General features: G+C 48.6%; 2 protein-coding genes across 2 annotated transcripts in view; one reads left to right on the top strand and one right to left on the bottom strand.

Annotated features, from left to right (window-relative positions):
- LOC115325131 (retinol dehydrogenase 11-like) overlaps positions 1-19,562 on the top strand; it is a 37,520-nt gene extending 17,958 nt beyond the window's left edge. The window contains exons 5-6 of the mRNA XM_040217349.3: positions 14,817-14,926; positions 19,347-19,562. Of these exons, the coding sequence (XP_040073283.1) occupies positions 14,817-14,926; positions 19,347-19,562 (326 nt within the window). The remainder of the gene's footprint in view (positions 1-14,816; positions 14,927-19,346) is intronic.
- Positions 19,563-24,587: 5,025 nt separating this feature from the next.
- LOC115311330 (retinol dehydrogenase 11) overlaps positions 24,588-26,649 on the bottom strand; it is a 30,193-nt gene continuing 28,131 nt past the window's right edge. The window contains exons 5-6 of the mRNA XM_040217285.3: positions 25,863-25,969; positions 24,588-24,794 (exon numbers count right to left, since the gene is read on the bottom strand). Coding sequence (XP_040073219.1) covers positions 24,588-24,794; positions 25,863-25,969 — 314 coding nt within the window. The remainder of the gene's footprint in view (positions 24,795-25,862; positions 25,970-26,649) is intronic.

The following is a 26,649-nucleotide window of genomic DNA, read 5'->3' as shown; positions in this document are numbered from 1 at the left end:
GGAAACACGAGCCCCACGGATTTGCACGGTGCAGAATGTTTCACATGCTTACTAGAAGATGCCGCTTCCGGTCAAACGCAATCACCATCATCCTTTATACGGTTGCGCCAACTTTTCAATTCGCTAAATTGTGATAAATTTCATGTACGGTTTCTTGGAACGGACCAGCTGCACCGTTCTTGATTTTGGAACCACGTGTTCCAGAAACGACTCACTAAAACTCCATATTATTGGGGAGTTTCCGTGGATCGTTTCCGCCGTCCCGCAACGGCACCGGAACACGCTAGAAGATCAGGAACTCTGAACACAGGTTGCAGAAGTGTTGTAAGTTGGGCGAGTTGGTATGAAGACATATTAAATAAAACTACGCACAGAAAAAACAAAAACAAGGACAGAGAGAAGGAACATGCACAACGCACAAGCGCTTGCGTGTTGTGCATGTTCCTTTTTTCTCTCCTTGTCTTTTTGTGCGCTGTTCTCTTTAATATGTCTGAAGACAAGACTATCAGTAAGCATGTGCAGTAGTGGCTTCTTCGTTCCGGACAGCATTCCTTGATGACAGATACAACCTACGGAGCCTTCATTGTGAACGGTGCAAGGAACGGGATGTGCTTGTTTGGCGGCGGTCTTAAAGACGAGTCCACTTTTTGGTGCAGAATACATTTTAACGAAAACGAGGTTGGGATTTCTGTAGCCGTTTGGTCGTAACTGTAGGCAGTTTTAGAATAAAGCACGGAATTTCAGCGCACGCTAGTGCAACATTTAGCGCTTGGGGTAGCGCACGCTACGCAAAAGAGTTTTAGAATAGCGTTTCTTCGTAGCAATCATCTCAGGCTTGTAACGCCACCAAGATACAGTAACGATTTTTATTCGACGCGGCGAGAAATGCTGTAACTTCCGAAAAGGCAAGTTTTTTGATCCAGAGTAACATTTTTGATTTGTCTAAACGTGAGAATGCGACACGAGCGGTCGACCGGTCGCGTCTACTTGCGCCGCATCGGAAAAAAAAAAAAAACTCTTGAAAAGACTTCTAGGGCGCAGGCGAGCTGGGGTAACTATACTTCGTCTCACCCTAGCATGGACTAACCGCGAAGGCTGTGCTAGCGCGAGCGGCCAGCCTTGACTGCCTTGACTAGAGCACTTGCTGCACGAGCGCTCGTGCAGCCGCCGCGGCTTCATTCAAAGCGACTAGCTCGCGCTTTTAGCACGTGGGGCTAACAATAGTCCATATTAGGGTGAGACGAAGTATAATCATGTGGTTTAGCACTTGAGACTGTGGTGCAGAAAAGGAATGAAAAAACGCTTAGTCGAAGGAACGAACAGTCACAGAAATTGAACGTCTCAAATTCAGCTAGCTGTTTTATTTCTCAAGCATCCCATATGCACCTGCAGGGCCACTCTCAACCACCTTCTACACGGAGATCTCCTTTGGTGAAAGCGTTTTTCAAATGCAGAGGTCTAATACTCAGACCTTCGCACGCCGTATACCTCCACCGAGAATTGTTCGCGCGTCGCAAGCATCAAGTTGCCGGCGATCGGTGCCCCTGTTACTGGGTCTTCCAGACCGAGTGAAATGTCGTCGTTGACGGCGTTTGAAGCATCAAGTTGCCGGCGATCGGTGCCCATGTTACTGGGTCTTCCAGAGCGAGTGAAATGTCGTCGTTGACGGCGTTTGAAGCATCAAGTTGCCGGCGATCGGTGCCCATGTTACTAGGTCTTCCAGACCGAGTGAAATGTCGTCGTTCACGGCGTTTGAAGCATCAAGTTGCCGGCGATCGGTGCCCATGTTACTGGGTCTTCCAGACCGAGTGAAATGTCGTCGTTGACGGCGTTTGAAGCATCAAGTTGCCGGCGATCGGTGCCCATGTTACTGGGTCTTCCAGACCGAGTGAAATGTCGTCGTTGACGGCGTTTGAAGCGTCAAGTTGCCGGCGATCGGTGCCCATGTTACTGGGTCTTCCAGACCGAGTGAAATGTCGTCGTTGACGGCGTTTGAAGCACCAAGTTGCCGGCGATCGGTGCCCATGTTACTGGGTCTTCCAGACCGAGTGAAATGTCGTCGTTGATGGCGTTTGAAGCATCAAGTTGCCGGCGATCGGTGCCCATGTTACTGGGTCTTCCAGACCGAGTGAAATATCGTCGTTGACGGCGTTTGAAGCGTCAAGTTGCCGGCGATCGGTGCCCATGTTACTGGGTCTTCCAGACCAAGTGAAATGTCGTCGTTGACGGCGTTTGAAGCATCAAGTTGCCGGCGATCGGTGCCCATGTTACTGGGTCTTCCAGACCGAGTGAAATGTCGTCGTTGACGGCGTTTGAAGCATCCAGTTGCCGGCGATCGGTGCCCTGTTACTGGATCTTCCAGACCGAGTGAAATGTCGTCGTTGACGGCGTTTGAAGCGTCAAGTTGCCGGCAATCGGTGCCCATGTTACTGGGTCTTCCAAACCGAGTGAAATGTCGTCGTTGACGGCGTTTGAAGCATCAAGTTGCCGGCGATCGGTGCCCATGTTACTGGGTCTTCCAGACCGAGTGAAATGTCGTCGTTGACGGCGTTTGAAGCATCAAGTTGCCAGCGATCGGTGCCCATGTTACTGGGTCTTCCAGACCGAGTGAAATGTCGTCGTTGACGGCGTTTGAAGCGTCAGGTTGCCGGCGATCGGTGCCCATGTTACTGGGTCTTCCAGACCGAGTGAAATGTCGTCGTTGACGGCGTTTGAAGCATCAAGTTGCCGGCGATCGGTGCCCATGTCACTGGGTCTTCCAGACCGAGTGAAATGTCGTCGTTGACGGCGTTTGAAGCGTCAAGTTGCCGGCGATCGGTGCCCATGTTACTGGGTCTTCAAGACCGAGTGAAATGTCGTCGTTGACGGTGTTTGAAGCGTCAGGTTGCCGGCGATCGGTGCCCATGTTACTGGGTCTTCAAGACCGAGTGAAATGTCGTCGTTGACGGCGTTTGAAGCATCAAGTTGCCGGCGATCGGTGCCCATGTTACTGGGTCTTCCAGACCGAGTGAAATGTCGTCGTTGACGGCGTTTGAAGCATCAAGTTGCCGGCGATCGGTGCCCATGTTACTGGGTCTTCCAGACCGAGTGAAATGGCGACGTTGACGGTGTTTGAAGCGTCAGGTTGCCGGCGATCGGTGCCCATGTTACTGGGTCTTCAAGACCGAGTGAAATGTAGTCGTTGACGGCGTTTGAAGCATCAAGTTGCCGGCGATCGGTGCCCATGTTACTGGGTCTTCCAGAGCGAGTGAAATGGCGACGTTGACGGTGTTTGAAGCGTCAGGTTGCCGCCGATCGGTGCCCATGTTACTGGATCTTCCAGACCGAGTGAAATGTCGTCGTTGACGGCGTTTGAAGCATCAAGTTGCCGGCGATCGGTGCCCATGTTACTGGGTCTTCCAGACCGAGTGAAATGGCGACGTTGACGGTGTTTGAAGCGCCAGGTTGCCGGCGATCGGTGCCCATGTTTCTGGGTCTTCCAGACCGAGTGAAATGTCGTCGTTGACGGCGTTTGAAGCATCAAGTTGCCGGCGATCGGTGCCCATGTTACTGGGTCTTCAAGACCGAGTGAAATATCGTCGTTGACGGCGTTTGAAGCATCAAGTTGCCGGCGATCGGTGCCCATATTACTGGGTCTTCCAGACCGAGTGAAATGGCGACGTTGACGGTGTTTGAAGCGCCAGGTTGCCGGCGATCGGTGCCCATGTTACTGGGTCTTCCAGACCGAGTGAAATGTCGTCGTTGACGGCGTTTGAAGCATCAAGTTGCCGGCGATCGGTGCCCATGTTGCTGGGTCTTCAAGACCGAGTGAAATGTCGTCGTTGACGGCGTTTGAAGCATCAAGTTGCCGGCGATCGGTGCCCATGTTACTGGGTCTTCCAGACCGAGTGAAATGCCGTCGTTGACGGCGTTTGAAGCATCAAGTTGCCGGCGATCGGTGCCCATGTTACTGGGTCTTCAAGACCCAGTGAAATGTCGTCGTTGACGGTGTTTGAAGCGTCAGGTTGCCGGCGATCGGTGCCCATGTTACTGGGTCTTCAAGACCGAGTGAAATGTCGTCGTTGACGGCGTTTGAAGCATCAAGTTGCCGGCGATCGGTGCCCATATTACTGGGTCTTCCAGACCGAGTGAAATGGCGACGTTGACGGTGTTTGAAGCGTCAGGTTGCCGGCGATCGGTGCCCATGTTACTGGGTCTTCAAGACCGAGTGAAATGTCGTCGTTGACGGCGTTTGAAGCGTCAAGTTGCCGGCGATCGGTGCCCATGTTACTGGGTCTTCAAGACCGAGTGAAATGTCGTCGTTGACGGCGTTTGAAGCATCAAGTTGCCGGCGATCGGTGCCCATGTTGCTGGGTCTTCCAGACCGAGTGAAATGTCGTCGTTGACGGCGTTTGAAGCATCAAGTTGCCGGCGATCGGTGCCCATGTTACTGGGTCTTCCAGACCGAGTGAAATGCCGTCGTTGACGGCGTTTGAAGCGTCAAGTTGCCGGCGATCGGTGCCCATGTTACTGGGTCTTCAAGACCAAGTGAAATGTCGTCGTTGACGGTGTTTGAAGCGTCAGGTTGCCGGCGATCGGTGCCCATGTTACTGGGTCTTCAAGACCGAGTGAAATGTCGTCGTTGACGGCGTTTGAAGCATCAAGTTGCCGGCGATCGGTGCCCATGTTACTGGGTCTTCCAGACCGAGTGAAATGTCGTCGTTGACGGCGTTTGATGCATCAAGTTGCCGGCGATCGGTGCCCATGTTACTGGGTCTTCCAGACCGAGTGAAATGTCGTCGTTGACGGTGTTTGAAGCGTCAGGTTGCCGGCGATCGGTGCCCATGTTACTGGGTCTTCAAGACCGAGTGAAATGTCGTCGTTGACGGCGTTTGAAGCGTCAAGTTGCCGGCGATCGGTGCCCATGTTACTGGGTCTTCAAGAACGAGTGAAATGTCGTCGTTGACGGCGTTTGAAGTATCAAGTTGCCGGCGATGGGTGCCCATGTTACTGGGTCTTCCAGACCGAGTGAAATGTCGTCGTTGACGGCGTTTGAAGCGTCAAGTTGCCGGCGATCGGTGCCCATGTTACTGGGTCTTCAAGACCGAGTGAAATGTCGTCGTTGACGGTGTTTGAAGCGTCAGGTTGCCGGCGATCGGTGCCCATGTTACTGGGTCTTCAAGACCGAGTGAAATGTCGTCGTTGACGGTGTTTGAAGCATCAAGTTGCCGGCGATCGGTGCCCATGTTACTGGGTCTTCAAGACCGAGTGAAATGTCGTCGTTGACGGCGTTTGAAGTATCAAGTTGCCGGCGATCGGTGCCCATGTTACTGGGTCTTCCAGACCGAGTGAAATGTCGTCGTTGACGGCGTTTGAAGCATCAAGTTGCCGGCGATCGGTGCCCATGTTACTGGGTCTTCAAGACCGAGTGAAATGTCGTCGTTGACGGTGTTTGAAGCGTCAGGTTGCCGGCGATCGGTGCCCATGTTACTGGGTCTTCAAGACCGAGTGAAATGTCGTCGTTGACGGCGTTTGAAGCATCAAGTTGCCGGCGATCGGTGCCCATGTTACTGGGTCTTCCAGACCGAGTGAAATGTCGTCGTTGACGGCGTTTGATGCATCAAGTTGCCGGCGATCGGTGCCCATGTTACTGGGTCTTCAAGACCGAGTGAAATGTCGTCGTTGACGGCGTTTGAAGCGTCAAGTTGCCGGCGATCGGTGCCCATGTTACTGGGTCTTCCAGACCGAGTGAAATTTCGTCGTTGACGATGTTTGAAGCATCAAGTTACCGGCGATCGGTGCCCATATTACTGGGTCTTCCAGACCGAGTGAAATGGCGACGTTGGCGGCATCCTCGCAGTCGCGAGGATGCCGCCAACGTCGCGCTTACGACGCCGTTAAAGCGGCTGCAGTTTCGGTCCTGGGTGCCGCCATTTTTTAACTCTGCTCGCTTTGGTTTTGGCCAACTTCTCATCACGAATCCTCCTTAGAGGAGGGCAAAGACTTTTTGCGTACGCAAGGAATTTCCGAAAAATAGCGTACGCTAAAGTGGCGCGCCCAAAGCGCAGAACGTGGTTAGCGTTCGGCGCATGCGCAGTGGCGACGCGCTAAACTTTGCGTACGCAAAGCTTCGGCGTGCGCTCTTCTAAAACTGCCTAATAGAGAGTTTTATAATAAGGTACTCAATTTTAGCGCACGCTAGCGCTAAATTTAGCGCTTGCGTTATGCGCATTCTGCGAAGGAGTGTTTTAGAATAGTGTTTCTTCGCCGCGACGGAAAGCCCAAGCATCTCCCGCTTGCAACGGCACACACATATACGGTAACACTTTTTATTTCGCACGCAGAATGCTCTAACTTTAGAAAAAAACAAAATATTGTTTCGTAGTAATATTTTCGATTCGTTTAAATATGAGAATGCGACGGAAGCGGTTGACTGGTCGTGTCCGCTTGCGCCACCTCGGCAAGTAAGGTCTCGTGTACTGACCTTGGCACACAGCACTACCTTCGCCATGAAACGTTCGCGCGTTACAGGCAGCAAGTGGCCGGCGAACGTTGCCTACCTTGCCGGGTCTTCCAAAACGCTTCTGACGTGCACCTCCCGTAGGAGTGCAATGTCGTCGTGCTTTGATGATCGCATTCAAGAGGATGCCGCCGACGTCGCGCTCACAATTCCTGCCACAGCCACCATATTTGAACTGTGCTCGTCTTGGCTTTAGTTAAATTCTCACCACGAATCCGCCTTGGAGGAACGCAAAGACTCTTTGCGCACGCACGCAATTTCTGAAAAATAGCGTACGCTAAAATAGCGCACGCGAAGCGCAAAACGTGGTTAGCGTTCGGCGCATGCGCACTGACGACGACGGTATTCTTTGCGAGCGCAAAGCTTTACCGTGCGTTATTCTAAAACTCTCTAATGCCTCGTTAAGATTAGCGGGACGGATGGCCACGTGGACGTGCGACAACGGGTGACGTGGTAACGTGGTTGGTACCACAACGGTAGGAGTGATCACGTGACTATATTAAAGTGCTCCGGGTCACACGAGGACACATGACGTCACGGTGTCATGCCGTGGTCACGTCGCAGTGTAACGTGATGCACGTTGCGAAGTCGTGGTGTCTCGTGATGTCACGGTATAAACGACAGTTATAGATCTAGTAACGCTGGGTGTCAACACTTGGTGTACCGTGACGTCAAATTATGTGGTCGAATCGCGCGGTGTCATAGTATTACGTGGCGTTTTCTGACACCACGATTGGAAGCCGTAATGTAACGTGGCAGTGTGACGTCACGTGACGACACTCTGTGATTCTGCCCAGATTTGTGCGTCATCGGTAATGGATTTTGCATTCGGGACTTTTGTGCGGTAGATTGGAGGATCGCGCTTTAACTATCTATAGGGTGTCCCAAGTCCCCAGGCTCGATCCAAAAATTAACCGTAAAAATCGACGCCTACGCATAGCATTCTAAACTTTTCTTCAAAGGCGTATTTCAGAGGTCGTTGTTTTTCTTGTAAAATTAAAAAAAAAGTAGCTCCCTTTCCCTCAAAAATAGGGCCGAAAAAACTCGCCAGGGTCAACGTCGACCCAAACGACGAAGTCGAGTTGCGAAGCCGGTTTGGGGCGCGTTCTGATAGAGGGCGTCGGGAGCAGCGCCGGAAGGTGCAGCCGACCAGGGAAAGAAAGCAGACGACACGCAGACGAAATCCGTTGACAGCAAAGGCGCCTGCCGTCATTATGCAGACGCGTTTCTTTTCTTTTTTTATTTCAGTTTTGATTATATTTTTCGCCTTTACTTTTAACCAAAGGTACATTCCAAAAAGATTATGTCCATTTTAATAAACCGCGGTGGTCGCGAGCCGTCTCGATAAGGAGGTAGCGCCATCTATCAATACGAGCGCCAACGTGCCCAGCCACTGGACTCGGTCATCTGCGTCGCCGCCCGCCGTTGACCCTGGCAAGTTTCTTGGCTCTATATTTTACTGAAAGTTTACAAGAAAAACCGACCTGTGAAATACACCTTTGACGCAATGTTTAGATTGCTACATGCCGGCGTCGATTTTTACCGTTCATTTTAGATCGAGCCTAGTAACTTCGAACACCCTATATTTTCCTTCTCTGTTTTTGTTGTGTGGTGTAACGCAGTGTCAGGAACCATCGAGTAATAGGCGCTGTAATCCAATGATACCTCGAAGCAGCGCGCATCAGAACTTAGAATTTACGCTTCAAAAACAGGTCATTGGCGGTAACGTGAACGTGCCTGTCCTGCCTATGTTTATTAGCAAATGAAAACGCGTTCTTAATATTAAAAAACAAGAAATCGCAAGGCAAATTGATTTGCAATTGTGTTGTTAAATGAAACGTTCTTAGTTTAGCGCAAGTAACCTTCAGGCCTTTCTTCACGAGCTGTGCCTCCGGGTGTCTCCACTCCTCTCCACCCTATCGACTTTCCCCGTCAGTCTCCCCTGAATCTGTGCATACGTCAGGTGACACGAAGTCATGTGATGTCATTTGTCCCGCAAAATTTAGCTGGAAGACTGATTGGATGTTGAGGTCACGTGACGTCACAGGCCACGGCTTCACGAAATCAGAAGCAACTTGCTTAAAAACGTTTCACGTTAAAAAACAACAAAAAACATTGACAAGTTTTTAATTTTATTTGCACCCGAAGGTGAATAAAAATGGTGACACATTCAAATTGAAACGCTGGTCATCCTCCAGCTCTATACGGTTACGGAGTTTTCAAACCGCCATGTTAACGCAACCGAAACAAGAGGACTACCGCGTCTTCTCTTAGTGCGTAACCGCATAGGAAACCTCGGAAAAGGCCCATTAGAGCAAATGTTGTAACCATATATGATAAAGAATCCCATCGTTGATTCAGCGTTTCAGTTGTATCCATTGTAGAGTGCAATTTTACACGAGAGACTAAGGCACTATTTTGAAATATACTCGCCGTTACCAGCGAAATTCTACAGTGCATGGTCGGCTAATTTCGATTACTTATGTATCTGTTTTGTTTCTTAAGTTTCTGCAGGCCGTTATAGCATACAGTATTGGATGCTTTCATATCACACACTTATCAGAGTGGGCGTCTAACTCTTGTTGGTTTCCTTTAGTTTGGTCCTCGATATTATTCAATGCCGCCCTCAAGGCGCTCCTCTTACAACTAGTTTTGGATTCCACGTCCTTTCTCGTACGAAAATGTCAGATCGGAGCGGTTCCAGTTCGGATTCGCGGGATTTTAAACTTGCGGGCAGTTCCGATCCGCGCGATTCTGGGAGTAACCAGTCGGATCCAGGGAGACGCAACGCACTGGAATCGCACGGTGTTCAGTGGATCCGATCCGCTCCCCTTGTTCCAGTAGAGTTACCGTGGGGACATAAAAGATCACTGCGGCGGGACCGCCTGGTTCAGTTATGGTTGCCTTGCGGTCTCGTCGACCCACTGTGCCACATGCTCATGCCCTCTTCGTTCCGGTACAGGATCGGACGGGGGTCGGGGTCTCGGGGTCCTCTGCCCAGCGGGTCCTTCCTGGGTCGTTCGCTTGGCGACGCCCAGCTTTATTTTTACAATAGTTTGTCCCCAATTGGCTTTTTCCTGAAAATTACCACTTGATCACACGATCCAATGCATTTTTATTTGAATTGTCTAAGTCTGCAGTGCCTCACGGCGTGAGCGGACAAGGGGACTGTTATTTTTCAATCTTTTACAAGGAACCCCGACCTCAAAATCTGTACCAGTAGATTCAGCTTCCAGCCTCCCAGCCAGCGGGAGCGCATATGCGTGACTGCAGGAGGGGAAGGAGGGGTGGGGTTGGGGGGGGGGGGGGGGGGGGCGATCGGCGAGGAATTTCTGCGGTTTCTCGCAGGTCACGTGTTAGGGACAGTCGCATCCGCTGCGGAGGCGCTGCGAGCGGGCGTTCTCCGCGCGCACGTGGCGCACACCTGGCTTTGTCCGTTTTCTGTTGCAGTCGGCGGCAGCGCGGCTGGAGTTAAGTCAGTTTAGTTTCCTTCGCTCTCGTCGGACTGTCAGTCGGCACTCGGCCGGCGGGGACGTTCGCGCTGCAAGCACACGGATACTGACGCGCCCATCGTTTCCCTGGATAGATACCCACTGACCTCGGCTTTGAATCTTTATATAGTGTGAAGCTGCCGACCAATTGCGTTTGGCTCGGCATCTAGATGCGCTGGTGTGCTTGGTGACAATACCTGGACAACTCGGATACCGCTTGCCCGCCGGAACTTCCCGATGCACTCAACACTGGATACCGTGCTTGTGCGTGCTGTGTGTGTGTTCCGTGCACCGTGTTTAATGACGACGCGACAACGCCTGGACGACCGTGTGCGCCGCCGGAATTACTGCTGCGCTCACCACTGGATTCTACAAAAATATTTCGCGCGATGCCCTTAGCAGTTACAAGGGAGAGATCGTCGCGATTTCACACCCAGTCCGCCTGGGTCTGAAACCGCGACGATTTCTCGCTTGTAACGGCTAAGGGCATCGCGCGAAATTCTTTTGTAGAGTCCAGTGGTAAGCGCAGCGGGAATTCCGGCGGTGCACCGCCTGGGTTTAAAGGGATACTACAACGAAATTTCGGCGCTCATTTTTTGGTCTATATGTGTTCAAAAACGCAGCATCACATCGAACATACCAATATCTTGTTAAAAAAGTCACGAAAAGGAATTTTAAAACGAATTAAACGATTAGCAAAGAGCACCTGGTGGATGTCGCTAACGCCTCGCTTGTAATGCCCGTCTAGGAACCTTGACAGCTAGTGACGGAGGTTGTCTCGTCTCCGGCCACGACGAGAGAAGAGGGGCAGGAGGATCCCCTCTTCCCGAGAATGCCTTTTGTGTGTCGCAGAAGTCGCTATTGTCCCCCTACAAGATTATTGAAGATTAACCCGTCACTCAAAATTCGTACAAAAGCAGCCGCTTCGGTGGCCGGAACGACTAGGCCATCCTCTCGACGTCAGCCTCGGCGTAGCTTTGCTCGTCTTGAGACGACCTACGTCACGATTGCGTTGGATGTCACGTGGTCTCCGCTGGGCCTTCTCCGAGCGCTTGCCAGAGTGAGCCGTTTATAACGAAAAAATACAGCCACCAGGCTCAAAATACAAACATGCGATTGTCATTTACGGATATTGTGGATCATATTTAACCTATTTTTAAACACGACGGGAATATTTCAAATTTCGTTGAAGTATCCCTTTAAAAGGGTAGGGAAGCGAAATTTCAGCGCACATTGTCTAGCTTGAATGTGTTGCATGTTGCACCCTAACCTCAAAAACACCAGTCTTCCGTTGAAAGGCGCAAGAAAACTAATTTTAAAGCTAAATAGACGATCCTTTAATGTGCGCCCGGTGGATGCATGCGGAGCCTATTTGGGAGATAGTCTAGCAACGTTCTGGAAACTGCTACGTAGTCGTGACGTAGCAGATTCCTTCGGAGCAGCGCCGCCCTTTGGAATTTCCACATTTTCCTTCTTAGCATTCCTCCTAGCCCAACTCACACATCGCGCACTGTACCAAACGGTCTAAGAAGACAGAAAGGAAGAACTGCACTCTTTCTCGGACCCTCGTTCGTGCGACCGGAAACAGCCATTCTCCCCCTAGAAGATTAGCCCGTCTCTCAAAACTCGAACAAAAGTTGCTTTCCCCACCTCGTTCAGCCGTAAGCTGACAGTGTTGTGGAAGCTACGTGCCCCTTGGGCCAGCCACACGCTCGTCACCCCAAGGGTACTTCGTACGGCTCGGTTGTAACGCGCTGACGCTATTAGGGAGTTTTCGTAGATCGTTTTCGCCGTCCCGCAAGGCCCTCCGCAACCCGCTACGATAGCGGGAACTCCACAGTCAAGGCTATCGGCGCGCAGGCGCAGTAGCGACTTCTTCGTTGCGGAACGCTTAGCGGAGGGGGCAGCGCGGTCTACGAAAACTCCCTATTGACACCACCACAACCCTGACAACGCCACCAAGTGCAAAGCTTATAGCCACGCCAGCCTTGCAATTCCACGAACGTGGGAAACCTTTTCTTTCTCTTTTTGTTTGCGCCGGATAGCCCATGACGCATCGCGGTCTCCGATCGCTTCTCTTGGAGCGCTTGCTCGAGTGCACCGTCAGTCGTTCAAAATACAAACGTGCGATTATAATTTACCGTTATTATCCGCCATGCTTGACTCGTTTCCGAACGAAATTTGAATATTTAAATTTTTGTTTCCGTACCCCTTTAAAATTTGGGCTGGAAATGCGCGGTTTCAGGCTGGATACAAACTGGTGCGCCAATTTTTTGTCTAGGCGGAACCGGCATTTTTCATTCCGGCCTGAATCTGACATTTTCGTACGGGTTGTGTTGCATCCACTCAATTAAAAAAAATATATATATTTTTTTATTTTTTAGCAGGAACTTTCTTTTTGTATTTAACAACGCTGGTGACATAATCGCCTATCAACGTCTCAGGTACGCCTCCATCTTCATGCTCTCGTCAGCGCGCACCTAGCCCTGTTGTCGAGAGTGCAACTGCTACATGCGCCTTAAAACACTCCAATCCCTGTCGACTTCCCGCCGTTCGTGTGATTGCTGGAGTCTGGAAGGGAGTCCCGCGGGTTCCGCCGATCGCTGATGCCACCAACATTCCTCCCCGAAAACATCCCGCGTCTAAATACCGCCTTTAGGTGAAGACACAAAGCACAGGGAACGCTGCGAGGCCATGGACCAGAGAAAGTCCTCTTGACGCGCGCCACAGTAGCCAATGCCACTAGCTTTTCCGCCGGCCGGACAGGGCAACTGAGGAGAAAAGGAACAGATCAAAACAATAAGTGTCTCGTCATGGCACTCGACCGTATGTATGCGCGCTTTAATTCTGCGCCTGAAAGCTTTCCGCTTTAACGAATTCACAGAAGTGTTCTTGACTCCGTTGAGACACGATACCAGATTGAACGACGAAGCGCTGTTAAGCAACACGCGTAGTTTAGTTCGGATATTTCCACGGCTCACCCAGGGAAGAAGACTAAAGAAGCTGGTGCAACTATTTTAACGTTGGAAGAATTTGCTTCTTCTACTTTTGGCATTGCTCATCTTGTTCCAAAAGGCAGAAAGCCCATCTCCTTCCTCCGAAATGTTGCGATTCTACCGCGTAAGCGCGAGGCAGACATTAAAATATTTCCCGAGCTGCAGCCGCGAGCGGTGGCCATGAGAACCACGCAGCGTGACGTCAATGGGGGACCCGTAAAAAGATAGCCAGTTGTGCAAATACAGGGTGTCATAAAAGAAAATTTACACGGTCTTTTTTCCCGCAAAAATAAACTAGGCATCGCCGAACGCTCATTCTCCGCCCAAAGGTAGAGCTAGAGGTCACAACCAGATGCCAAAGTTTCAGCCCGATCCGATAACTTAATCAAAAGTTATTAGTGATTTTCTGAAAATTTCAATGGGAAAATGGCGGCCGACGGAGTTTTCAAACACATGGGGCTCTATGGCACCAGAAACCGAAAACGGTAAAAAATGGGCTCCATTTTCCCATTGAAATTTTCAGGAAATCACTTATAACTTTTGATTAAGTTATCGGATCAGGCTCAAACTTTGGCATCTGGGTGTGACCTCTAGCTCTACCTTTGGGCGCAGAATGAGCGTTCGGCGATGCCTAGTTTATTTTTGCGGTAAAAAAGACCGTGTAAATTTTCATTTGTGACACCCTGTACTTGTTCGATAAATGGTAATTTTTCTATAAATCTTGTCGTTCCAACATAAATATAAATGCATCAGAACCCCCTTATCAGCGACAAAACTTTTATTACACAGAGTTTCAGTGGTGCCATCTATCCGAGGTCAACAAAACCATCAGCTCTATCTGCTACCGCGACCAGCCGTCAGAAGCCGGAGGGGGACGGGGGCAGAGCCGGACGGGGATGGCCGGACCCGGACGAGAGTTTCCTCCTTTGGCCATGTTGATCGCGCTGCGCCAAAGCCTGCGCAAGCGCGTGGTCACGTCTTCGCGAGCGGGCGAGTTCTCGCTGCTCACCTATGGCTCTAGAGAGAGAGAGGGCTTCACCGGAACACCGCACGTCCCCCCTTGACGTCACAGCGCACGTGACTCGGAAAATGGTGAAGGAGTTGAGAGGTGCCGAAAACCTCAATCTTTGTCCAGTTTTCAAAATAAAAACTAGGACATGCAGGCAAAAGCGGTTTTTTGTTCTTTACTTCAGAAAGGTCGAGACACCAACTCCCAAATTATTTAAGCGAAGCACTGAAATTGTTGCGCAGTTCCTTTAGAGACAAGCTAAGTGAGGCACGGGAAACCTGGCCGTGCCTATTTATCTCTCTCTCTCTCTCTCTCTCTCTCTATATATATATATATATATATAGCGTCGCAGCCATCAATGCCGGCAAAACAGCAGGATCAAGCGCTGCGGCGAGACTGACTCCGGCTCGCCACGCGGAGCCCCTTTTTGTGCACGCGAGTGCTTCTGGAACGATCGGCATGGAAGGTTTGGGGAGTAAAACATTGTAACCTAGAACAAACAACCGGGTTCTCGAATTTACTAGAAGGCGACATTTACAGAAGGTACAGAAAGGTGGGACCTCCACTGCCAGGTACCGAATCGTGTCTCTTTCCGTGAGAGCCAAGCACGGTAACCGTTCGGCCACGGACGCCCTTGCTCGGGGGCGCGCGTGCCAATATTTCTTAAACCAGCCTCTAGCCTGACACAGTCGTAGAGGCATCCCAGGGGTAGCCCAGATGCAGATCCTTCCTGCGTTTGAGTTTGAAATGTGGGCGTGCTGGCTGCCTTTTCCAGGCCAATTTTTTTTTTTCGTTGTAACTAGAATTTTTGTGCATTACAGGTGTCACCGTCAACGCCGTTCACCCAGGCCCCGTGAAGACAAGCATCGTTCAAGACACCTCGCACTCTGTATCTCTCTTTTTCACCTTCATCTTCAACTATTTCGGAAAGGTAAGATGCACCTTTTTTTCAAAGCTACAGTCGAGCAACCGAAATTTATTCAGCGGGAGTATAATGCGTACGAAGCCAAATACAACAACAACAACAACAACAACAACAACAACAACAACAACAACAACAACAACAAAAACTACATCTACAAAACGCTATGCAGACATAAATTGCCGCGACTGCTTCCTTGTGACTTCCCGAAGCCCCGTTTATGACAGCCGTTGATACACGAAGGCATCGGTTGTTTTTGGAACGACAGTCTGTCACACACTGTGCCCTTCTACGGGCTGACGATGCTAATTTTTTTTTTTTATGTGGGAAACTTTCTTAAAATTTGCTTCCTCCTAAGCCTTTGACGAGTTCGTTATCAGAACCTCGCCTTCTGGACACCGCCTTTACTGAGTTGACATGTAAGATGTAAAGTGTGTTCGTTATGATACACTGTTGCGAAACGAAAATTGCGAAAGTACCTTGGTTACACCTGCCAAGATTTTTATAGGCGGAACATGCTTTTCAAGTTTCAAAAGTGAAGTATCAAAAGAAAATACTAATGAGGGGCTGATATTCTGTTCCTTCTCATATTAAACTCAGTTAAGTACAAAAGAGATTCTGATCTTCAGTTTTCAGGGTGCTAGACAGTTAACAAGATGTGCCATCTCCGGCATATTCAACGAATGTTTATTATTAGCCGGCACACCTTGGTGAATCCTGATTAAAACGCAACCACTGATTCATCTGGTTTCCCTCGAACACAGCGGAACCCGACAGCGCGAGCAGCTAGGAGCGCAACAGTCAAGCCGGTAAATAAATTTAAGGAAATCCGACGCCGTTCAATAATTGATAAATAACGCTTTGAACCGAAGTAGTTTTGTTCTTCCATTTAGTGAAGCTGCCGCTCAGCACTAGCTCAAGTAATATGTCAAAAATGTGAGTAAGATTGCACCAGAGGACTCACCCACAAGTGGTTGGAGAATTGCTTTCGGATGTGCGGTTAACTTGGTAGTTCCTTGGCCGAAGTAATGTGTTTTGGTGAGACTTTTCTTGTGTGCTTCACGAGTTCTAATGTTAGTCACAGTTTCGCACCATAACGCTGCAACGCTGCTTGTCGGTAGTTGTGTTGCTCGAATGTTCAGCATTGGAACCCATTCACTGGCTGAGCTAGAGTTAGAAGGGCCGTTATCACTTGGAAGGATACAACGAAAAATGGATGTATAGAGACGTCTTGCGCCGCTCATTCCCAGGGTTCAAGTGCCGTTCGAGTGGGTTCATACTGTGCACTAAAGTGCCGTTTCTAAATTTTATAAGCGCGCCTAACTATCAGTAGGGTGGTTTCAAAGCTCTTCAGCAATTACCACAGCCCAACAGACGCTTGTTCGAAAACACGATATCCAATTTTTTTGTAATGATTTTTACGAATGGTCTAACAAAACGAAAGTAGTGATATCTACTTATGTAACGTATCAATTTATATGCCGTAATATTTGAGAGCTAATGCTCACAACTACGATACGAAAAAAAAAATAAAAAAAAAAATAAAGCACTACAATAGCGTACGGGCTAAGCTTATTACACTCAAGTAAAAGAGCCCTCAGTCCCGAAAGTACTACTCTTAAGAATTTGAAGCACTAACTTGGAAAATCTTGATTAAGGCAATTTTATACCAAAAAACGTGCACCTTGATGGCAAAAGCAAATTGAACGTATGTTTTCGTTGCAGACAAAGTAAAAGAACGCAATCCCTTTTTCTGGCGCCTTTTTTTCATTATGGTGGAACAGAGTAGCGGCGCGTGCCTGGTAAAGCACACATTAGAATAGAAACTGGTTCACACACTTGCGACTGCTTGCTCCATCTATCGGGTGGCCGAGAAACACTCGCAAGTTCGTATATTGCTATTGCTTTCGCTCAACGTTCTTCCTTTATTGGCCCGAAAACTTTGTACAATATTTTGAACAACCGTCTATCATAAAAAGAATGTACGTTTGATATAGAAAAAAAAAAAAAAAACTTTACTCTAGTGAAATGCAGTCCTAGGGCCACTAGGGTGTTGTCTAGTCGAGATTAAAAGAACTCGGTTGTGCGCAGCCGGAAGTATGTAAACCAAATTTTACAGGGTGTCTTGAGCTGGAAGCCTTAACTTTTAATCAGAGAAGTGCCGATAAATACTTTTTTTTTAATGCGAGTGCTTGAGATATCTACAAGCATCGAGTGAGCGCGATACGAGTACTGTCTAAGGAGGCGCCAGGCTCTGCCTCCCAGGACAGGACATGTAGCTTCCACACGGTCTTAAATGCACGCAGGAGCTCCGTCGGACGGCACTTGAAATGCTCGGCTGAATAGCCACGATACGACTTCAGACACGGCACAAAAAGTTTCGAAACACGGCGCAACGTCACGATACGACTCTTCACAGGGCACAAAGATTTTCGAAACACGGCGCAACATCTTAAGATTTTATATAGCGATCGATTTGTGATTCACTACATTTGCTCGAAAGTCCTCTGTAGTCGCGCCTTTATTGCAAATAGGGCGCGTGTGCATACGATTGCTCGTTTTAAAAATGTTGTAAACCCCGTAGTTTAAGGTAGACTAATAGAAATGAGTTCCTCGGCCGTAGACGCCAACTCGCAAGAGTGACTTTTGTTAAACAGTGCCCGCAGGCGTCTGCCACAGGTGTCTCTACCACGTTTACCAGGTTAAAAAAAAAAACAACAACAAAAAAACGTCTTTCGAGTTTTGCCTGATGACGTCATGCTGTCGCCAGTCGCAATCCTGGCGGTGTCACATGCAGCAGTGGCGGTGCATCTGGGCCCGTTTGCTCAAAGCCGGTTAACTTTAACCGCGGTTAAAAGTTAACCGCCCTTCCCTACTAGGTACCTACAAGTACCTAGTCAAGTTTGAAGAGGGCTGGATGAGCGATAGCTCCGTATTCTATTGTGGGGTGGTAGCTGGTGTCACCTACTGGCTGTAGCGAATATACGTGGCTTCCGTGGAAAGGTTCCCGAAATGGGGGGACCCAAAAAATGCGCACTGCCTGGTTTTCGCGACACAGTGCGGCATACATTTGAGCTTATTGAGAAAGAATTTTTATTGCTCGTGGTAGAAATAATCGGCAAGGTAAAACTAAATTAGCCCTTGTTTGGAAATTTTCTAAATATTTGGTTGTATGAAGTGAAGAAAAGCCTCGTTGAAATTTCCTTCCGAGTTCGAAAGAGGACGACGAAGTTGAGTCCTAGAAACGATGAGGAAGAAGTGAGCAGTGAAAAGCGGGCGGTACACCGGCAGCATGGTTGGTCAGCATGTAAGAACTGTATATAACACCGTCCTAAATTGAAAAACCTGTAACTCGGCTCCACTGAAAATTGACCTATTACTAGATTAACCAAGCATTGAGGAGAACGCTGAAAGTGTAATTCTACGATCTGCGCGCTGGCCTTCGATTTACAAAAAATTTGAAGTAAATGATCATAATGAATCTTTGACGAACGCGCGTGCACGGCAAAATTTGTTTTAGGCTTTTTGCTTCAGAAGAGTTATTACTGCAGACGCCAGCAGGTGCAGCGCGTGTAACCACACTCGTAGCATGCACCTCGGTGCTTTTGAAATTTAGCAAAAGGTCTATGGGAATGCTGTCTGCTTTTGTGTGATATCAATACCCGGGCGATTCAGTCAAGGCAATCCACTTTCCAAAGACGTTGCCATGCCGACAACTATCGCGTTCATTTACGCTTAGGAATGGCCAGAGTCGAAAGTCTATCTAAAAAATGCGGCGAGGTCATTGCTCATGCTTTGCGTTTTAAGTGAGGTAAGGCAACGCGAAAACCTCCTGCACCATTCATTGCTGACTAACGCGCCCGCTACTGCAGCTACTACTACGTATTAATTCCAAAGCGAGCGGCGCTCACTCACCGGGGCACCGCCATATTTCCCCGCCGTCCTTACTCTGCCGGTCACGTGACCCGAAATTCCCCCTCGTAGGGAAATCCGGTTAACCGCGGTTAGTTAACCAGCTTCGAGCAAACGGGCCCTGGCAGAGGCCTGTTGTGCTGCAGGTCGCCCTTCAGCTTGGCAGTCCACGGAAGATTCTCCAGTCAGAGCTTGGGACGCCGTGACAACGATGACACTCACGTTTGCTCGGGCTCTCTGTCGAAACTTCTACCAGGATCGCTACATCCGACACTGCAAATCTTCGGCTGTTGTGAAGTAATTTGTTGGTCACTTCGGAACCATATGTTTTTTGCATGGGCGGAATAGGACACACCAATCGCAGACGTGTTCGAGGCAGCGTCGTTGTGCCTAACCTGTTATAGAAAACGTACTCAATCAACCAACTAATGACATGCTGACACAGAAAAAGATGCAACTTGAGTTTGCAGATGCTACATAGTATAAATATTTGTTTTGTTTTCGGACATCTGCGCAGACACCTCAAGAAGGAGCCCAGACGTCCATCTACGCGGCTGTAGAGCCCTCGCTGGTCAAAGAGACCGGCAGGTACTTTGTAGACTGCCGAAAGGACTTGATGGGCTGGAACGCCCTTGGACGCAAGAGGGCGCAGGAAGTCTTCGAGGCCTCTTTGAAACTGGTGCAGCTGGATCCAGCCCAAGTGGAGAAGCAGTTACAGTCGCCCACGTCGTGATTGCGAACAGTGTGGGACACTCACAAGAACGTGAAAAGTTCGGACTCATTACCAATACTTCATTTGAGCAACTACAGGAATGCAAGAATTCAAAGCATCGAAAAATGAGACATTATCCAGCGACCCAGTAGAACTTTGCGAGAATGGCTTTCAAACGCTGGCTCGAATAAAGGAAACAAAACTTCTAGCAAACTTTAGGTGTCATTCCTCTCTCTCTCGCTTTATATACCGGGTGTTTTTGCGAAGACTTTCAAAAATCCTAAAAATTAGGGCGATTGAAAAACGAAGAAACTCTTCTCGGGAACAAACTACCAGCCACGGCGTACGCCAGGAATTGCCAAAAACCTACTAATTAGCCAGATAATTAATTAAAACTTGTTAATTAACTTTTCAATTAGTGGAAATAGACATATGATTCCAATTAGAAAGTTGCTGAGCGTTATCGAAAACCACTAAATCAGTCATTTTCAGAAAGACTTTAAGCGCTTGAGAAGAGTAGTAGCGCACTAAAATTACCACTCCTGGAGCAGGTACAAGGCTGGGGCTAGATAAGAGGCGGAAAAATCGCGCGGGCGCCCGACACGGAGCGGAAGTCGAATATACACGGTTTGCACGAGACACGTAAATTACTTGGACGTCATAACCTATGTGCATTACTTCAGTTACTAGGAGGATCTTCTCGCCATCCAGGACACGAAGTACTCAAGGCGCTATAGAAAACCTTGAAACAAGCAGATCACACGAAAACTTTTCCTTAAAGCATATTCTCACACACTCTACTGCTGAATAAACTTAAACTTGTCTTAATTATTTTGACGAGGCCGGAAAACATATGACTATGCCAAGTTTGCAACGCATTTGAAACCGCCCAAAGATCCCTCTAACCATGCATAACTCTGTGCTTCGCGACAAATTAATCACCCGTCCCTTTTATAGTTATGCTCGTCATGATCATCAGCACAAAGTTGGGGTACCTATCGCTATCACATCAACATTCCAATCTTCTTTCCTTCCTCGCACATCCGTCGACTGGAACCACCTTTCCGGACCAATTGCATCCATAACTGACACTGAACTTTTTTGATCTGCTCTTACCAGTATTTTTTTTTTAGTGTGAATAACTATAAATTATCTTGTTTTGATCTCAAATTTATTCTCCGTTTCTGTAATGCCTTTGGACACCGAGGGTACAGGGAATAAAAATAATAAATATAAAATGACGTAAAATATGCCGGGGTGTCATGCTGTGGGACATGACTCGTTCCATGGCGGTTGGTCGTAGAAATGCTGGCAAAGAGCACGATAGAAAGCAAGCATCGCTGTCGTCGCGGCGTCCCAACACCTGGCTGCCGGAGTTCCTGAGACCTGTCCAGCTGGAGAGCAACCCGCAGCAGAACAGGCGTCGGGCACATTCACCACCTCTGCTGCGACACCGCTAGGATCGCGACCGGCGACAGCATGACACTTCCGTCGTCATCAGGCGGAAATTGAGACCCGCTTTCTTGGGCACGTTAAAAACACGAAGCGGACACTCGTTCCCGGCACCATACCTTTGATAAGGGCTGGCTCATGCTTCGCCTTCGTCGCTCTGATTGAGTCGGAGTGGCCGTAGCATTTGCTTTTTGAAAAGTTACAGTGAGACCACTGCTCTGTAGGTCTAGTGAAATGTTATTTTGCAGAGCAGCCAGAAATTGCGTAGTGGACACGATGAACCTCTTCCCTTCGCGATAAGGCATCACGTGACATAGCTGACGTCACTGCCTGCAGTGTGAGAGACACTTCCCGCACCAGGCGAAGCGTGGCGCAATTGCACGGGTATGCCAGGTCTATGCAACTTTTCCTTCTTGCCTTGGGCATGTCTCGTGGGTTGCGCGCTACGAGCTCGAATCTACAGGAACACCGGGAGCCATGAGATGCCCGTAATTCTGCGCGGCGACTTCAACGTCGACGTTCGGGACCTCAAGAACTTATGGTCCTTGGAGTTAATGTACAAGTGGTTCGAGTTTGTCGTGGAAGCCCGACCCGGCATGTACCCGACACGGAGCGGAAGTCGAATATACACGGTTTGCACGAGACACGTAAATTACTTGGACGTCATAACCTATGTGCATTACTTCAGTTACTACGAGGATCTTCTCGCCATCCAGGACACGAAGTACTCAAGGCGCTATAGAAAACCTTGAAACAAGAAGATCACACGGAAACTTTTCCTTAAAGCATATTCTCACACACTCTACTGCTGAATAAACTTAAACTTGTCTTAGTTATTTTGACGAGGCCGAAAACATATTACAATGCCAAGTTTGCAACGCATTTGAAACCGCCCAAAGATCCCTCTAACCATGCATAACTCTGTGCTTCGCGACAAATTAATCACCCGTCCCTTTTATAGTTATGCTCGTCATGATCATCAGCACAAAGTTGAGGTACCTATCGCTATCACATCAACATTCCAATCTTCTTTCCTTCCTCGCACATCCCTCGACTGGAACCACGTTCCCGGACCAATTGCATCCATAACTGACACTGAACTTTTTTGATCTGCTCTTACCAGTATTTTTTTTTTTTAGTGTGAATACCTATAAATTATCTTGTTTTGATCCCAAATTTGTTCTCCGTTTCTGTAATGCCTTTGGACACCGAGGGTACAGGGAATAAAAATAATAAATATAAAATGACGTAAAATAAGCCGGAGTGTCATGCTGTGGGACATGACTCGTTCCATGGCGGTTGGTCGTAGAAATGCTGGCAAAGAGCACGATAGAAAGCAAGCATCGCTGTCGTCGCGGCGTCCCAACACCTGGCTGCCGGAGTTCCTGCGACCTGTCCAGCTGGAGAGCAACCCGCAGCAGAACAGGCGTCGGGCACATTCACCACGTCTGCTGCGACACCGCTAGGATCGCGACCGGCGACAGCATGACACTTCCGTCGTCATCAGGCGGAAATTGAGACCCACTTTCTTGGGCACGTTAAAAACACGAAGCGGACACTCGTTCCCGGCACCATACCTTTGGTAAGGGCTGGCACATGCTTCGCCTTCGTCGCTCTGATTGAGTCGGAGTGGCCGTAGCACTTGCTTTTTGAAAAGTTACAGTGAGACCACTGCTCTGTAGGTCTTGTGAAATGTTATTTTGCAGAGCAGCCAGAAATTGCGTAGTGGACACGATGAACCTCTTCCCTTCGCTATAAGGCATCACGTGACACAGCTGACGTCACTGCCTGCAGTGTGAGAGACACTTCCCGCACCAGGCGAAGCGTGGCGCAATTGCACGGGTATGCCAGGTCTATGCAACTTTTCCTTCTTGCCTTGGGCATGTCTCGTGGGTTGCGCGCTACGAGCTCGAATCTACAGGAACACCGGGAGCCATGAGATGCCCTTAATTCTGCGCGGCGACTTCAACGTCGACGTTCGGGACCTCAAGAACTCATGGTCCTTGGAGTTAATGTACAAGTGATTCGAGTTTGTCGTGGAAGCCCGACCCGGCATGTACCCGACACGGAGCGGAAGTCGAATATACACGGTTTGCACGAGACACGTAAATTACTTGGACGTCATAACCTATGTGCATTACTTCAGTTACTACGAGGATCTTCTCGCCATCCAGGACACGAAGTACTCAAGGCGCTATAGAAAACCTTGAAACAAGCAGATCACACGGAAACTTTTTCTTAAAGCATATTCTCACACACTCTACTGCTGAATAAACTTAAACTTGTCTTAATTATTTTGACGAGGCCGGAAAACATATGACTATGCGAAGTTTGCAACGCATTTGAAACCGCCCAAAGATCCCTCTAACCATGCATAACAAATAGCCCACACACATTGCACACACGGCTTATATTCTACGCTTCCCGTGTTTATCATTATAATAAAAACAAGTTTAAACTTTTTTTCCCTAAAACTAGTACCTGATTTTTGCTATAGCATGTTTAGTCTTGCGAAAGGTTTTGTGTATTGCGAGTTAAGTTTTTTTATGAAATCAGATGTAACCGTAGGTTAACCTTTGAAACTGATTTGCTTTCGCAAATTCGACGCTTATAAAATTTCGTGTCCGTGAAACTTTTATTTCAGGGCGATTCGGCCTTCATCAAAGTTTGATGCAGCCATATGTATTATTCCCTAGAATTATGAATAAAGCCAAATGATGTCCACAGACAGATACGCACCAAAAGAAAGAAAACAAATTAAGTTTAATTAGGTACATCATTTACAAGGACACCAAATACACGTCAAAAGCACTAACACTGCCTGAAGTAGCTACGTTAAAGCTCGTCAGAAAAAGTCAAGCATACTTGCGTAAAAAACATCTAAAACAAAGCGAATTCTTACATATTAGAGGATGTTGCCAAAGATCAAAAAATATTTACTGTTTTTTTAATAACTTGACTAATTCCACTCTAAAGTGGTTGTGTACAAAATATGTCTTAGAAAGCAAACTGTAACTGATTTTACCGCGACTCGGACAGACTAGAGAAATCAGTCTAAAAAGAAACCTTTGTGAGTACACTTTTTCGGAGTATTCAAAGACGACCAATCACGGCAAACGATACAAGAATCGCAGCGAATGACGGAGCTTAGAATATAGTTAGACCACCCACCCAAGACATGCGACGTGCTCAGGGTTAATAAACATGCCGTTTTAATTTTTCCTTGTCCCGGTACACTTTCCAATTCCAATCGTATTCTGATCTTGTTCATCCGCCGGGATTCTTCCATTTCTTGCCGTGATTGGCTGTGTTGGTGTTCTGCAAAAAAATAAAATCGTGTTTTTTTAGACTTTGATGTTTCCTGCACCGATATGGCCGACCCTGTTGCTGCCCTCCAAGGGTCCAGTGGCAAGATGTGCCACTGGACAATTTATCGTCAGCCTATCAGCTGACGATAAATTAGATAGCTAAACTGCGGCTGCTATTCGAACGTTGGTCACGTTACCTAACGTCATGACCCGCTCACTCTATCTATCCTCCGAGTTTCGCGAAGAATTGCTCTTTTGGCAGTGTGAGTTACACGCTTGGACGATGTCACGTGTCCAGCAGCTTGCCGATCTCGGAGTCATCGAGGTTCACGAGCTTGACCGTTGCTTCAAAGACCCTCTCCGAGAGGTCGCGGTCCGCGAGGCTGGAGGCGACGCGGGCCTTGGAGCAGTCCACGAAGTAAGTTCCCGTCGTTTTCTCCAGGCTGGGCTCCAGGGCCAGGTGCAGCGTCGTCTGCGCGCCTTCCTTCGGAGTCTGCCAAAAAAAAAAAGTTTATAGCCGTTTTAATTAAGGCACCCGCTCGGCGGGATATGTATCCCGACGATCCCTCCCACCAATTTTTTGTGTCCGTGGTATCCACAGCGCTCTCAAAAACTGGCGGTACGCCAGAAGAGTACGAAGCACTGTTTCGGCTCACATTGTACGTGATAGAACATATACTGTGCGACGCTGCGTGCACGAACACGACATCGGGAATTTCAACGCATAATGTGTCATTGTGCTGGATTCCATGTGGGAAGCGTAACGCTCGAGTGCAACGAAAAGCCGTTACACGCGGGTGAAGGCAATATAAATACATATCCCATGCAGTGGATCAGAATATAAAGCACATGCATGATTAGTCAAAACTGATTATAATTAGTAACCGGGATTTTCCGATAGACAGAGCGGCAATTAAACTCCGGACAGTGCATTCTGTAACCCGATGTCATATATGGGAGTCTTGGAAAAACGTAAAGACCCTTGCGTTAGCGCTGCGTATAGGACGCAAGCATAAGCTCTCGGTGGAAGGCAGAGGAGTGCTTCGAACTAGCACTTTTAGAATGGCGGAATGCATACGCATACGCAGGCATTTGCAGGGCGATCTATAGAAGGCAAGGTTTGCGTATGCTGTCGAGACCAGTTATAACGAAGTCGGTTATAACGAAATAGCGGCTGCAGCCAAGCGATCACGATTTCCCATTCCTTTTTGCACATCGTTAATTATAACCGATGTCGGTTATGACGAAATAGCGGATATAGCGAAGTGATTTCCGATTCCCGTTGGCTTCGTTGTAACCGGTTTCGACAGTAGTGTCATCGTCGGAGGATCTCCGACATGCCCCAAGCGGCCAACACGCTGAAGCTCCGCGAGAGACGCCGTAAACCGGCAGACGCGCCCGTCTTGGTGTTGCCGCGCGCTAGTGCGTGGCGCTTAATTGTGAGACGATGCGGGACGCGCTGGCGGCCATACTGGCAGCCATCTGCCAGTGATGACGCTCGGGCGGCAAAGGCCTCGTCATCTAGAGGTGGCATCGGCCGAATGCGCCGGTAGTGGCTCACCTTTCCGTAGAAGTTGCACAGCATGAAGAGGAACGTCAGGAGGCCAGGTGCCTCGTTGGCGATGTTCGTTTTGACAGTCCCAGGGTGGAGCGAGTTCACGGTGACACCTGAGAATGCACGACCCACGCAGAGAGTTCGGCGGGACAGTTAACACAAGGTGCGAAACAGTTGTTACGAGGTTGCGTCGCTGAACGGAGAAGCGTTGCTTTTGGCGTTTGAAACGTCTACGTCTTGATAAGATAACATATATCTGATCTAAAATGCACCTACATATGCCTTAATTCTCTGCATAAAGGAGGAAATTAGTAATAGTTCGCGAGGAGCCGGACTGTTTTTACTACGGTTCTTGGGGTAAAAACGAGAATAGAAGACACTAAACCGTCGATTCGGGAGAGTGAAGAAAGCATCATTAGTATAAATTTCCCCGGTACATTGAGGTGAAAGACTGAGTACAAAAGTCAGGTGGCGTCAATTTTTCGCTAAATTTAGCGGGGAAATTAAATTAGCATAAAGGTCGCGTTACGTCCATTGTGGTGCTATAGATTTGTGGGGAAATCGCACTGAGCAGTTACGTGTCGTCAAGTCAGGTCACGTCAATCTTGTCGCTACATTTAGCGGGGAAACTGGATCGGTGTATAGGTCACATGACGTCAGGTCACGTGACGTCCATATCCCCATCAAATTTGGCGGGAAATCTTAATTGGTGTGTAAATCACGTTACGTCAGGTTACGTGACATAATTCGACGTCAGGTGACCTAAACGCCAATCTAGTGTTTCCGCTAAATT

Source organism: Ixodes scapularis, unplaced genomic scaffold (assembly GCF_016920785.2).
Source record: "Ixodes scapularis isolate PalLabHiFi unplaced genomic scaffold, ASM1692078v2 PGA_scaffold5__190_contigs__length_132052651, whole genome shotgun sequence".
Taxonomy (NCBI): domain Eukaryota; kingdom Metazoa; phylum Arthropoda; class Arachnida; order Ixodida; family Ixodidae; genus Ixodes; species Ixodes scapularis.
This window is presented reverse-complemented; position numbering and strand designations above follow the sequence as displayed.